Raw genomic sequence first — 14,042 nt, forward strand, 5'->3', positions numbered from 1 at the left:
TAATGTTTATTTTCTTATTTTATGTTTTTTGATTTTCTCCCATTTAGGTCGATCATTTTTCATGTCCTATGCTCCTTCAGCAACTCAGGCTCCTTTTATACTCAGGATTAGTGTTCTCATGTTACGCTTGGTGTTATTGTACTGTACCTTATTTTTCTGTTACCTTGATGACGATATGAGGGTCCCCCTGTTTATCTTGCGCCTGTTGGACGAGTATTCCTTGAGAGTTTCCCTCTCTCCCCCCGCCACCATATTTGATCTCTTAACTATAGTTGTTATTTCTCATTTACCATGGCAATAACATGTATCTCCCATAATGTTAAGGGATTTAATTCACCTTCCAAACGGCGTAAAGCCTTTTCCTTTTATAGAAGTCTTGGAGCTAAAATCCTTCTACTCCAAGAAACCCATTTCTCCCGCTCCTCTCACCCTAAATTTTTCCATAAGGATTTTCCTCAGGCCTTTTACTCGCTCCACTCGTCCAAGACCAGGGGTGCCGCCATACTTCTCCACTCTTCCCTCCCGATGGAGGTTAAGCATATATTCAGAGACCCCGAAAGTCGATATGTTATTGTTCAGGGCATTGTCCACAACAGAGAATTTACCATTGCCAGTATTTACGCACCCAATGAGGGCTCAGCTACTTTCTTTGGGTTATTTTTTGAGAAATTGGCACAATACCACTCCCCCCACATGATCGTGGGTGGCGATTTTAATTCAGTAGCCAACGCCACTCTAGACCGTTCATCGACTTCGACCACTTCTAGAGCTTTCCCGAGGTCGCTCTCTAGAGGCCTACGGGACCTCCAACTCACTGACACCTGGAGAGCCCACAACATAGGCTGCAGGGAGTACACTTTCTTCTCCCATCCGCATAATAGTTATGCGAGGTTAGACTACATATACTCCACCCCAATTATACTTGCTAATTCTTTAGAAGCCTCCATTCATCCCTGTGTTTGGTCAGACCATCAGGCTATTTCCTTTACTACGGGTTTCATTAAACTCGCCCCCATGCCCCATTCCTGGAGATTGAATGAATCCCTTCTCTCGGATGCAGGGGTGGAAGCCCAGGTAGCTCAGTCTCTGGAAGAGTATTTTTCCTTGAATGCTCGCCCAGATATGCAGCCCTCGACTCTCTGGATGGCACATAAAGCCGTCATTAGAGGAAGACTTATCAGTATTTCCGCGGCCCGTAACAAATCCAACAGACTTAGGATAGTTGAATTAACCAGAGAATTAGATCACTTATATAAAGACTCGTCCTCATTGCACTTGGACTCAACCAGGCGTTCCATAGACCAGAAGCGCCTGGAACTTGACTCCTTGTTGTCATCCAAGGTCGAGAAGACACTACGCTGGGCCAAGGCCCGCAGTTTGTTATTCAACAACTCTGCATCGACCTCGTTTGCTAGGAAATTGTCTAACTCACTTCGCCCGCCTCATGTTTACCGGCTGTCTAATAGGGACGGTTTTATATCGTCACATCCCAAAGAAGTTCTCAAGATCTTTGAGCAATTCTATACTAAACTCCTAGAATCCCCCCACACTCTTCCTTCTCCCGTGGACCTGTCCTGGTTACATGACATCCCTCTTCCGACACTCTCCCCCTCACAAATGGAGGCACTGAATGCCCCTATCACGGTCCCAGAAATCTTAGGGGTTCTCAAGTCACTAAAATTGGGTTCTGCCCCGGGCCCGGACGGCTTTTCGGCTCTTTATTACAAAAATTTTTCCATGATCTTAGCCCCTAGAATGATGCAACTCTTCAACTCAATTTTGTTAGGCGATAGCTTCCCGGAAGAAATGCTGTTAGCTAACATGTCACTGATCCCTAAACCCAATAAAAATCATAATTTACCTCAAAATTTTAGGCCAATCTCGGTTATAAATAACGATATCAAAATATTTAGTAGAATCTTAGCAGACAGACTGGCAAAATGTATCCCTTCCCTGATTTCCCCCTTCCAATCTGGGTTTATTCCACATCGCTTTATCACAGACAATATCCGCCTAGCCTCAAACGTTATTCAAGATGCCAACCTGTACTCCCGTAGGCTCCTCTTGTTGAGTCTAGACATACAGAAGGCGTTTGACAGTGTTACATGGAACTATTTACACTTTTGCCACTCATGGGCTTTCAGGGCAGCTTTCTGGTGGGATTCCAAGCCCTCTACAATAATCCTATGACTCCCATTAAGTTGCCTGGCTGTAGCTCAGAATTCTTCCCCATAGGTAGAGGCACTAGACAGGGGTGCCCCCTTTCCCCTTTAATCTTTGCTTTAGCCCTAGAGCCCCTTGCGATTGCCCTCCTGAGACATCCTGACATTACTGGTTACACTAAGGGTAACGAAATGTACAAATTTTGCATGTATGCTGATGATGTTTTGATGTTTATCACGAACCCTCATGTCTCCCTTCCTAACCTTTTTCTGACACTGTCTCACTTTGCGAAGGTCTCTGGCCTGTCCATTAATGTTTCCAAATCTGTAGCCCTCCCTATAGGCTTTACTCCCAATGACTTGGCCCTTATTAAACAAAACTACTCCTTTACTTGGGCTGCCTCCCATATTCCCTACTTGGGAGTGGGACTGCCCGGGAATTTCCGTGACCTCTTTGGGGTCAATTATCCCCCACTGATTAGCAAACTTAAAAACACCTTAAAAGGCTGGCTCTCTTTACGTATCCCCTTTATAGGACGAATCACAGCGCTCAAAATGGTCATCCTTCCCAGGCTATTGTATCTATTTCGCTCTCTACCTGTTAAGCTCTCCAAATATTTTCTCCTTAACCTTCAGTCCCATTTCAACAGATTTATTTGGAACAATAGATCTCCCAGGTTTGCGAGGGGGGTACTCTACAGATCTATGAAAAATGGTGGTTTGGGGGTTCCTCAAATTTGGTTGTACTATCTTTCCTGCAGATTTACTCAACAAGCACAGTGGTCGATCCCTAATTCTAGAGTCCCCTGGGTGAGGTTTGAGAGTGACTCGATTACTCCATTTTATCTCCCTGGACTTATGTGGTCAACTAATCGTCCTCACTCGACTTTAACCACCCTTAATACTATAGTGGCGGACAGCCTCCTACTGTGGCACCGCTTCAAGCATAAATACGACCTCGCCCTGGGTTGCTCTATGGGTGCTTCCTTCCTGGGTGATCCTAGGTTCCCCCCAGCTTATCTCCATCCTGAATATTTTGGTATGTGGGTCCATTGTGGGCTTACCCAGTTGAAGGACTTTGTGACGGGTTCTGGCTTTGTTCCTTTTTCGACACTGCAGACCCAACACCAACTCCCGGATACTGAACGTTTTAGATACCTACAGATCCGCCACTTCTTTCTCTCCCGTTATGGGCTCCGTCCCCAAGCACAGCTCACTATCTTTGAAGACTTATGTTTTAATTTCCCACGCCAAAAAGGACTGATCTCTCTGATATACAGGGCCCTGGAGGGACATTCGGTGTGTCAGCCTCTGCGATATAGATCGCGCTGGGAGGAGGAGTTGGCTCTGGAGACGGGAGTGGTGGATTGGGAGGAGGGTTGGAACAACATGCGCAAATGCACCAGATCCCTGACTATTAGAGAGACGGCCATCAAAGTTCTCACCAGGTGGTACTACACCCCGGTACGTTTGCGCCAGATTTATCCCCTTACATCCCCCAACTGTTTTAGAGGATGCAATCACCCTGGCACTTTTATTCACATTTTTTGGGATTGTGATTTAATTCGCCCAGTCTGGCAGGAGGTCTTAAGGCTGATGGACGGGTTCGCTGGCCGAGCACTGTCCCTCTCTTATCACCACTGTCTTCTCTTCCAGACCCCCGCTGACACTCCTAAACACTTTGTAAGGTTAGTGCACTCTATGTGTGTCGCTGTGCTATGGACTATTGCACTTCACTGGAAATCCCCGTCGATACCGTTAGCACAGGTTCTCTCACGTATCGACCAAGTGATGCTGTCTGAAAAGATCTTTCACACTCTGCAGGACACAAAACGCATATATGACCTTAAGTGGAACCCATGGTTCCTATTTCGTTTACTAAAGTGATCGTACCTTGGGTTTTTCATATTTCTTTTCTGTTCTGTCTGCATTTTTTCCTCTTTTCCCTTTGTTTCTCTCTGCTCTCTTTCCCTTCTCTCTCTTGACATGATCTTTCTTATGTATTTTGGTTATGTTGGTCAGCTCATTGAACGTATCATTCTCTTTATTTTTTATGACCTGTTGTTGGATGTAAGACCCATACTGTTAACCAGTTGTCGGTGGTTTGACCTGCAGTGTTATGCTATTTGTTTATCACCTTCCTGTAATCTTGTCATCCAACTACTTATGCTAATGTTGAAATATGATTCCTTTTGCTGACTTTGTATTTCTGTTAATAGCTTTAATAAAACTTTTTTGAAAACAAAAAATTTTTTTATTCAGCCACATGTCTTTAGTAAAAAAAAATGTCAATAAGCGTATATTTTTTGGTTTGCGCAAAAGTTATAGCGTCTACAAACTAGAGTACATTTTCTGGAATTTACACAGCTTTTAATTTATGACTGCCTATCTCATTTCTTGAGGTGCTAAAATGGCAGGGCAGTACAAACCCCCCCCAAATGACCCCATTTTGGAAAGTAGACACCCCAAGGAAATTGCTGATGGGTATGTTGAGCCCATTGAATATTTTTTTTTTTTGTCCTAAGGGATTGAATAATGACAAAAAAAAGTTTTTTACAAAAAGTTTTTTACAAAAAGTTGTCACTAAATGATATATTGCTCACACATGCCATGGTTATATGTGGAATTGCACCCCAAAATATATTCCGCTACTTCTCCCGAGTATGGGGATACCACTTGTGTGGGGCTTTTTGGGAGTCTAGTTGCACACGGCACCCCGAAAACCAATCACCACCTTCAGGATTTCTAAGGGTGCAAATTTTTGATTTCACTCCTCACTACCTATCACAGTTTCGAAGGCCATAAAATGCCAAAATAGCACAAAACCCCCCAAAATTACCCCATTTTGGAAAGAAGACACCCCAAGCTATTTACTGAGAAGCATGTTGAGTCCATGGAATATTTTATATTTTGCCACAAGTTGCGGGAATATTACAAACTTTTTTTTTTTTGCACAAAGTTGTCACTAAATGATATATTGCTCACACATGCTATGGGCATATGTGAAATAACACCCCAAAATACATTCTGCTGCTTCTCCTGAGTACGGGGATACCACATGTGTGGGACTTTTTGGGAGCCTAGCCGCGTACGGGACCCCGAAATCCAAGCACCGCCTTCAGGATTTCTAAGGGCATACATTTTTTATTTTACTCCTCACTACCTATCACTACCTATCACAGTTTTGAAGGCCATAAAATGCCAAGATGGCACAAAACCCCCCCCAAATGACCCCATTTTGGAAAGTAGACACCCCAAGCTATTTGCTGAGGGCCATGTTGAGAACATTGAATATTTTTTTTTTGTCCCAAGGGATTGAATAATGACAAAAAATAAAATAAATTTTTTTTTTACAAAAAGTTGTCACTAAATGATATATTGCTCACACATGCCATGGTTATATGTGGAATTGCACCCCAAAATATATTCCGCTACTTCTCCCGAGTATGGGGATACCACATGTGTGGGACTTTTTGGGAGTCTAGTCGCGCACGGCACCCCGAAAACCAATCACCACCTTCAGGATTTCTAAGGGTGCAAATTTTTGATTTAACTCCTCACTACCTATCATAGTTTCGAAGGCCATAAAATGCCAAAATAGCACAAAACCCCCCAAAATGACCCCATTTTGGAAAGTAGACACTCCAAGCTATTTACTGAGAGGCATGTTGAGTCCATGGAATATTTTATATTTTGCCAAAAGTTGCGGGAATATTACAAACTTTTTTTTTTTTTGCACAAAGTTGTCACTAAATGATATATTGCTCACACATGCTATGGGCATAAGTCAAATTACACCCCAAAATAAATTCTGCTACTTCTCCCGAGTACGGGGATACCACATGTGGGGGACTTTTTGGGAGCCTAGCCACATACGGGACCCGGAAAACCAAGCACTGCCTTCCGGATTTAAATATAAAATGCTACCAAAAAAACTGTTAGCGATCGCAGGGATCAGGCCTGACTCTGCGATCGCTGCAGTTATGTGTTTAGTGTTTTGTAAGTGACAGTGATCGATCGATACTGCACTTGGGTGGGCTGGGCAGAGGGGCAAAACGCAGGTGCTAGCAGGTATCTGGGCTGATCCCGCTAACAATGCGTTTTTTTGGAACCCTGAACTGCTGGGGACGCTAGTATAGATCTGATCAGATCAGATATTGATCTGTTCAGATTCTATACCACTACGGGAGGTGTATGCTTTGCGCGTGGGTGTTAGCGGTACTGGCACTAACCTAGCGCTGCCTGGGGCGACGCAGACCCTGACCCTAAAACCTAATTGATATCACCCGCTGGGTGATCAGGGTGTTAAACCTTTATTGGGTAATAAATGGTGGGTGCCCTGATGCTATAAAAAGCAAACTAACCAGAGTCACCCGTAACACTTATACGGTGATCAGTGGTGAAATGGTTAACTAGGGGCAATCAGGGGGTTCAAATTTTTATTAGGTAGTATATGGGGGTCCCTGGCGCTATATAAAAACCTGACGGGGAACCTAAATAACTAACTGGCTAACCAGCGTCACCAGTGACACTTATACTGTGATCGCTGGTGAAAGGGTTAACTAGGGGCAATCAGGGGGTGAAAACCATTATTGGGTAGTATATCGGGGTACCTAGCGCTATAAAAACCTGGCGGTGAACCTAAAAAAATAACTAGCTACCTAGCGACACTGATGCAGCGATCAGAAAAATGATCGCTTAGTGACACTGGCAAAAGGGGGTGAAAGGGTTAACTAGGGGCAATCAGGATGTTAAAACCATTATTGGGTAGTATATCGGGGTACCTAGCGCTATAAAAACCTGGCGGTGAACCTAAAAAAATAACTAGCTACCTAGCGACACTGATGCAGCGATCAGAAAAATGATCGCTTAGTGACAGTGGCAAAAGGGGGTGAAAGGGTTAACTAGGGGCAATCAGGATGTTAAAACCATTATTGGGTAGTATATCGGGGTACCTAGCGATATAAAAACCTGGCGGTGAACCTAAAAAAATAACTAGCTACCTAGCGACACTGATGCAGCGATCAGAAAAATTATCGCTTAGTGACACTGGCAAAAGGGGGTGAAAGGGTTAACTCTAGGGGCAATCAGGGGGTTAAATCTTTATTGGGGGGTGATAGGGGGCTACCCTGGACCTAACACTAACTGCGCTGACAGTTTTTACTTTTACAACTGACACTGAATGCATTGATCAGTAAAGAAATGATCAATGCAATCAGTGACACTGTGACTGGGGGGGGGGGGGGGTTTGTGTACCTATGTGTACCTATGTGTCAGTGTAGTGTTTTGGTGCACTTACTTTTAGTCTTCTCCTCGTAGTCCGGTCAAAAAGACCGCCCCGAGGAGAATGACATCACTTCCTCCTTCCTGTGTAAACAATACACAGTGGGAGGAAGTTCGTCATTGGCCAGGAGTGATCCAGAGGGGGTGGCCAGAAACCAACGGCCATCCCCTCATCACGGATCGCTCCTGGAGGGAAACGGACTGCCGTATCCAGCGGGAGGGGGTCCGATTGGACCCCCCACCCGCTGGAAGGCAGGCACGTACATGTACGTGCTTGTGCCTGCCTGTGCCATTGTAATGACGTACTTAAGTGGTTAAGTAGATCAACTTTGTGGAGGAGTTTTTTCAAGAAGCGCAGTTGATGGGCGTTAGGTGCATACACGTTGACTATTGTGTAAAGTCTGTGGTTAAAAGTGCCCACTATGGCCAGGTATCGTCCTTCAGGGTCGGCGTATGTCTCCTGCAGCGAGAAAGTTACTGAGTCTTTTATGGCAATTAAAACTCCTTTCTTTTTTGTGGAAAAAGAGGCCCGGAAGACATGCGGGAATCTAGGATGTTTAAAAGTGGGTTCAGAAGAGGATGCCCAGTGTGTTTCTTGAACACACAGTACATCGGACCTCAACCTCAGAGCCTCCTTCCATAACGAGGCACCCTTGGCGGGGTGGTTCAGGCGTCAAACATTAAAGGAAGTTATTGTGATTGACATGGGTCAATATAAAAAAATAAATAAAATGTCGAACAGAGTACCTTAAGGAATCCATACTTGCTCCAGGAATTCCAAGATCGGCTGGTTGAAAATGTAGATACAGAGTAGGTCATGTCCTTAGATAAGCCGTCCTCATCCATCTCCGAGGGGTGGGGGGAGAAAACACAAAGGATAAACTTGAGAAAGATAAAAGTCAAAAGAGAACCAATAATCAAATGATAAAGAAATAAAAAGGTAGACTCCATCCGGAATCCGGTGGCAGGTGAACTGCACATGTGTAATAACAGGGAGACTCACGGGCTGAGAGCTCCAAAGCAATAGGGATCTTGTCGATCAATTTGTTAAACTAGAACAATTGGTATGGTCGAGGCAATTATTTGTCAGTTTTCTTGGAATGTCTCTTGCGAGATACCACTTGCCATTCATCACTAATATTCAACGCCGAGGCAGCTGGGGTATTGTCTGGGGCTGGAAGGATATCCCACGTACGGAGCAATTCCAAACCCCCATCTGTACAAGATGTTGTGGTTCCTAAGTGCTTTAGTAATTGAAAAGAGAGATTTGCGTTTTTGCATGGTATACTGCGAAAGATCCGCAAACAGCTGGATGGTGGAGTATTGCACTGGGGGGTTGGAGTTTTTGCGATAAGCCGCCATGAGATGCTCCTTTACATGGTAGAAATGCCCCCTCATCAAAACATCTCTGGGGGTATTATCTGGGAGATGGGATGGTTTGGGCAGACGATGGATCCGGTCGATAACCAGTTCGGCGTCTGGTGTCGACGGTAGAAACGCTAGTATTAGATCTCTGGCATATTGATGAAGGTGGGCAGGGAGGACATTTTCAGGCACTCCCCTTAGCTTAACATTATTTCTGCGAGATCTGTCCTCGAGGTCGGCGAGTTTAGTTTTAAGCCAGGCCACTTCATCAGCTTGTTCATTATGGGAGTCTACCAAAGTGTTATAAGAGGACGCATATTCACCCATCTTTTTTTCCACGTGGTCAATCCTGCCCCCCAGTTCTTTCACTTCGGATTTGAAACTTCTCACACATTCCATTAAATCTGAGTGCAATGATCCGCGGAGGGAAATTAACATGTCCTTTAAGGTAGTGTCTGATATAGGCTGATTCGTAGTAGGGAAGGAGTTAATGGTGTCAGCCAGTTCCCTCGTGTCATCTAAAGAGCTCTGATGTACACTGACCTTATCATCCGGTGGATCAGCCGCCAAACGGGGTCTCGATTTAGCTGGGCTGCTGGAAAGAGGAGTTGAGGCAGCAGGAGAGTGCCGCTGTGCGTCTCTGTCCGAGCCCGGACTCAGCGTCTCCGAAGGGGAACCGCCAGCAGGGGACGGAGATTCGCCGCCGGCGCCATCTTGGGCATCGCGGCCTATGGTAGTGAAGAAATCCCGGAGTTTCCTCGGTTGTGAAGCGTTGCTTGGGGGTCATCTTCGGAGATTGAGCGGTGGTTTAGCTCCGTGAATATGTAGGTTAGGGTGGTATTCGCTGCCTCGAAATGCACTTTATCCCTTTGCTGGAGCGGAACTCTCGAGTCAGGCGTCCATTCCGCTACGCGCTGGCCACGCCCCCCCACACCTAATGTTTCTGATATCTATCTGATGGGTTTGTCTTTTTTTTTCAGCCTAACGATGGCTTGCTTTACTGATAGTGACAGATTTTTGGATCTCATATTGAGAGTTGACAGCAACAGATTCCACATGCAAATAGCACACTTGAAATGAACTCTGGACCTTTTATCTGCTCCTTGTAAATGGGATAATGAGGGAATAACACACACCTAGACATGGAACCGCTGAGCAGTCAATTGTCCCATTACTTTTAGTCCCTTAAAAAGTGGGAGACACATATACAAACTGTTGTAATTCCTACACCGTTCACCCGATTTTGGATGTAAATACCCTCAAATTAAAGCTGAAAGTCTGCAGTTAAAGCATATCTTGTTCGTTTCATTTCAAATCCATTCTGGTGGTGTATAGAGCCAAAAAGGTTAGAATTGTGTTGATGTTCCAATATTTATGGACCTGACTGTATATTGTGTTTGTTTGCACTAAAATGTATTTTATTATATGTTTCCTGGAAGTTAGTGTTCAATAAAAAAATTGCACAAAAATGTAATGACATAAAAATTTGAAACTATCATCTTTTTATTCTACAGAGCCTCTGCTTTCCAAAAATGTATAATGTTTTCAGAGTTTAGGTAATTTTATTGCCAAAAATTAAGATTTTTACATGTGTGCAAAACGGAAAAAAATTGCTCTGGAGCCAAACTGGTTAAGCTGCTTGGAATTACTGGTTAACAGATAAACTCATATATATATATATTTTTAAAATCAATAGCTTTACTAGTTAAATGGTTTAACCACTTGCAGACCGGTCAAAGACCAGACCACTTTTTGTGAATTCAGCACTGCGTCGCTTTAACTGACAATTGCGCGGTCGTGCGACGTGGCTCCCAAACAAAATTGACGTCCTTTTTTTCCCACAAATAGAGCTTTCTTTTGGTGGTATTTGATCACCCCTGCGGTTTTTATTTTTGCGCTATAAACAAAAATAGAGCGACAATTTTGAAAAAAACGCATTATTTTTTACTTTTTGATATAATAAATATCCCCCAAAAATATATAAAAAAAACATTTTTTTCCCTCAGTTTAGGCCGATACGTATTCTTCTACATATTTTTGGTAAAAAAAATCGCAATAAGCGATTATTGATTGGTTTGCGCAAAAGTTATAGCGTTTACAAAATAGGGATAGTTTTATAGCATTTTTATTAATAATTTTTTATTATTTTTTTTTACTAGTAATGGCGGCGAGCTGCGATTTTTATTGTGACTGCAACATTGTGGGGGACCCATCGGACATTTTTGACACATTTTTGGGACCATTGTCATTTATACAGTAATCACTGCTATATAAATGCAGTGATTCCTGTGTAAATGATACTGGCAGTGAAAGGGTTAACCAGTGGGTGGCAGTGTAGGGGTTAAGTGTTCCTAGGGGTGTGTTACTAACTGTGGGGGGGTTGGGCTTTCATTTAATGTACACTGATCTCTGCTCCAATCACATGGAGCAGAGATCAGCGTCACTAGTTGCTAGGCAGAATGGAAAAATGTTGTTTATACAGCATTTCCTCCATTCGGCCGCTCCGTGAGACGATCGCGGGGATGCCCGCGGAGATCGAGTCCGCGGGTCCCGCGACCGGACTCACGGGGGTCCCGACCAGCGCGGGAGCGCGCCGCCGGCGGCATCGAATATTGGACGTACCTGTACGCCAATATGCCTGCCCGTGCCATTCTGTCGATGTACATCGTCGTGCGCTGGTCGGGAAGTGGTTAAACAATCAAGGTAGTAGGTGAAAAATGTGAACTGTTAGTTGACTAATGGCAAATTAAGGAGTTGGAGATCTCACTTTAATAGGCCAGGCACACCTCTGCACCCTTTGAGCACAGGGACACAACAGATACATCCATGTGAAAACATTTATCCTTTAAAACAATAACAGAAAATCTTCCCTTACAGGGTACATCACAGTCAATAGAATTTTTACAGCCTCCTGGCCAATTGTTAAAAATATTAGTTATTTCACATGGGTTTACATGGAACATTCAATTTTCTTTTATTATTCCAACAGCACAGTTTCTCAGACTCAGAGCCCCAGTAGTGTCATATTTTGCTCCCCATCGTAGAATGCTCCAAAGTGACCTTGCAGCCAGAAAGTTTGCACTGCGCATGCGCGATGCGTTCCATACACTTGTGCCATGCGTTCCAAAGGATTTGCGACAATGCAGACCAGTGAAACCGTTAGACAATGTCACGGAAATGAGGGGAGGTAATCCCCTCCCCGAGCCACGGTTACTCTCCGCTCTGTCTAAAGTTAACGCCACGATTACCTCCCCTCACTTCCGTGACATTATCTGACGGTTTTACTGAACGGCATTGTTGCAAATCCTCTGGAACGCATGGCGCATGCGCAGTGCAAACTTTCTGGCCGCAACGTCACTTCCGGAGCATTCTACGATGGGGAGCAAAATATGACACTACACACCATCTTTATAAAAATCAATAAAACTTGTGGATAGCCAGCAAAGTGCAAAACCTGTAGCTAGCCAGCTGAACCCTACGTAACTTCTGTATCCTGTAGTAACATGAGGATCAGCGGGAGGAACAACAGAGCGTAGGGTGTGTTGATTTTTGAAGAAGCTTAAGTGAGCAACTGTTTTTGATCAGTATTTTTCAGTGGCACAGGCAGCGGGAAAGGTATGTACTTTCTTCTTTGCAAGGAGCAATGTTAGTTTGTGTTTGGTTTAGGTGACTGAGATCCTTTCAGCACATTTAATTTGAGCACTTCCCCTCATGAGCACGAGTTTAAAGACAAACAGGTCATCCGTGAAGTTGTAATGTTAGAAGTTGGAGTAATGATGAGACTGTTATTTAAAACTGATCTCCCCCTACCAAAATGCCCTTTTTTAACTTATTTAAATCTGTTGTCATGTGACACTTCAGTCTTCTCTGACCTTTTTGTTTACAGGGGTTGAGGCCCTTCTTTGTGTGCCCATGACACTGACATGGGCACTTTCTCTTGGCTATCTAGGGTTGGGGTCCGTTATGGATCCAGAAGGGGAGTCATAGTAGTGACATCAGTGTGAGGGAGCCAGCCAGTGCGACACACCTGTAGCACTGGCTTATGGCCCCCTGCACCTGAAACTGATGAGGGACTCAGATGGTGTTCTTAGGTGAGTAAAACTTTCATTTTAAAGGTATTTTAAAAAACAAAGGAGCGTTGAAAGTTAGGGGTGGACATTAAGGCTTTTAATGGAGATTAAAATGTACTATTTTATTTTTTGTTTTACCTACAGGAGATGGTGCAGCAGTTCTCTTAAGATCTCTAGAGCCAGTAGAAGGCCTTGATGAAATGAGAAGCTTTAGAAGTATTCGCAGAAATGCATCAAAGTCATTGAAAGACAAAGAACTTTGTAATGGACCCTCAAAACTCTGTCAGGCTTTGAATTTTGATAAGAGTTTCGACCGCCGAGACCTAGCCAGTGACCAGAGCGCATGGTTAGAGGCGGGGTCAGAAGTCATGGAGGAGAACATTGTATCTTGTGCACGGATTGGCATTGGTTATGCAGGAGAGTGGACACACAAACCTCTGCGTTTTTATATTAAAGGCAACCAGTATGTTAGTGTGCGGGATAAAGCTGCAGAGGGTGGTATGACTTTTGTTCATACAAATGTACTCGTAGACAATAAGTGAAACATATTTACTGTGTTAAATATTATATAAATATGGTATGGTGAGTATAGGGTTGTGCCAGGGCTCGGACTTTGAACTTCAACATTTTCATGTAATAGTAAGTTTATGTGATTTGTTCTAAATGTTCCATATGTTTGTGTAAACCTGCTGGCCAAAAGAGTAATTCTTAAAGACCTGCCCACACGTGTATTGTTTTTAGCTGTAAGATATATTTTACTGTATGAAAATGCAATTTATGTAACACTTAAGAATACAAAACCTGTCTTCCAAATAAACAGCATATCTCTAATTATAAATTGGGTTGAGTGTATGAGAATGGATGTTGGGGGAGGCATTTTTAAAGGTTTTTCCTAATTGCTTCAAATGCTTTAACATTCTTTTCAATGCATTTTCTTTCAGAGTAGGACTATTGATGAGATCATTCATAATTGTTATCTATAGTTCCCTGTAACATGGTGTGTGTGTGTGTGTGTGTGTGTGTGTGTGTGTGTGTGTGTGTGTGTGTGTATGTATGTACGTACAGTCCCTGTCAAAAGTCTTGTCGATTGTGTACAAATTGACCTGAAGTGCCACGAAAATATATTTCTAATCAAGATTTTGTTACAAGAAATGGGTAATTT

General features: G+C 43.6%; 1 protein-coding gene across 2 annotated transcripts in view; it reads left to right on the forward strand.

The window, feature by feature from the left end:
• The window catches only part of MPG (N-methylpurine DNA glycosylase), a 110,555-nt gene extending 96,837 nt beyond the window's left edge, over positions 1–13,718 (forward strand). For both annotated transcript variants that reach the window (XM_077448796.1, XM_077448797.1), the window contains exon 4: positions 13,025–13,718. In XM_077448796.1, coding sequence (XP_077304922.1) covers positions 13,025–13,422 — 398 coding nt within the window. In that variant the 3' untranslated portion in view covers positions 13,423–13,718. The remainder of the gene's footprint in view (positions 1–13,024) is intronic.
• Positions 13,719–14,042: the final 324 nt, after the last annotated feature.

The sequence above is a fragment of the Lithobates pipiens genome, unplaced genomic scaffold (assembly GCF_037356315.1).
Source record: "Lithobates pipiens isolate NorthernLeopardFrog02 unplaced genomic scaffold, aLitPip1_a1.2 Scaffold_22, whole genome shotgun sequence".
NCBI lineage: Eukaryota > Metazoa > Chordata > Amphibia > Anura > Ranidae > Lithobates > Lithobates pipiens.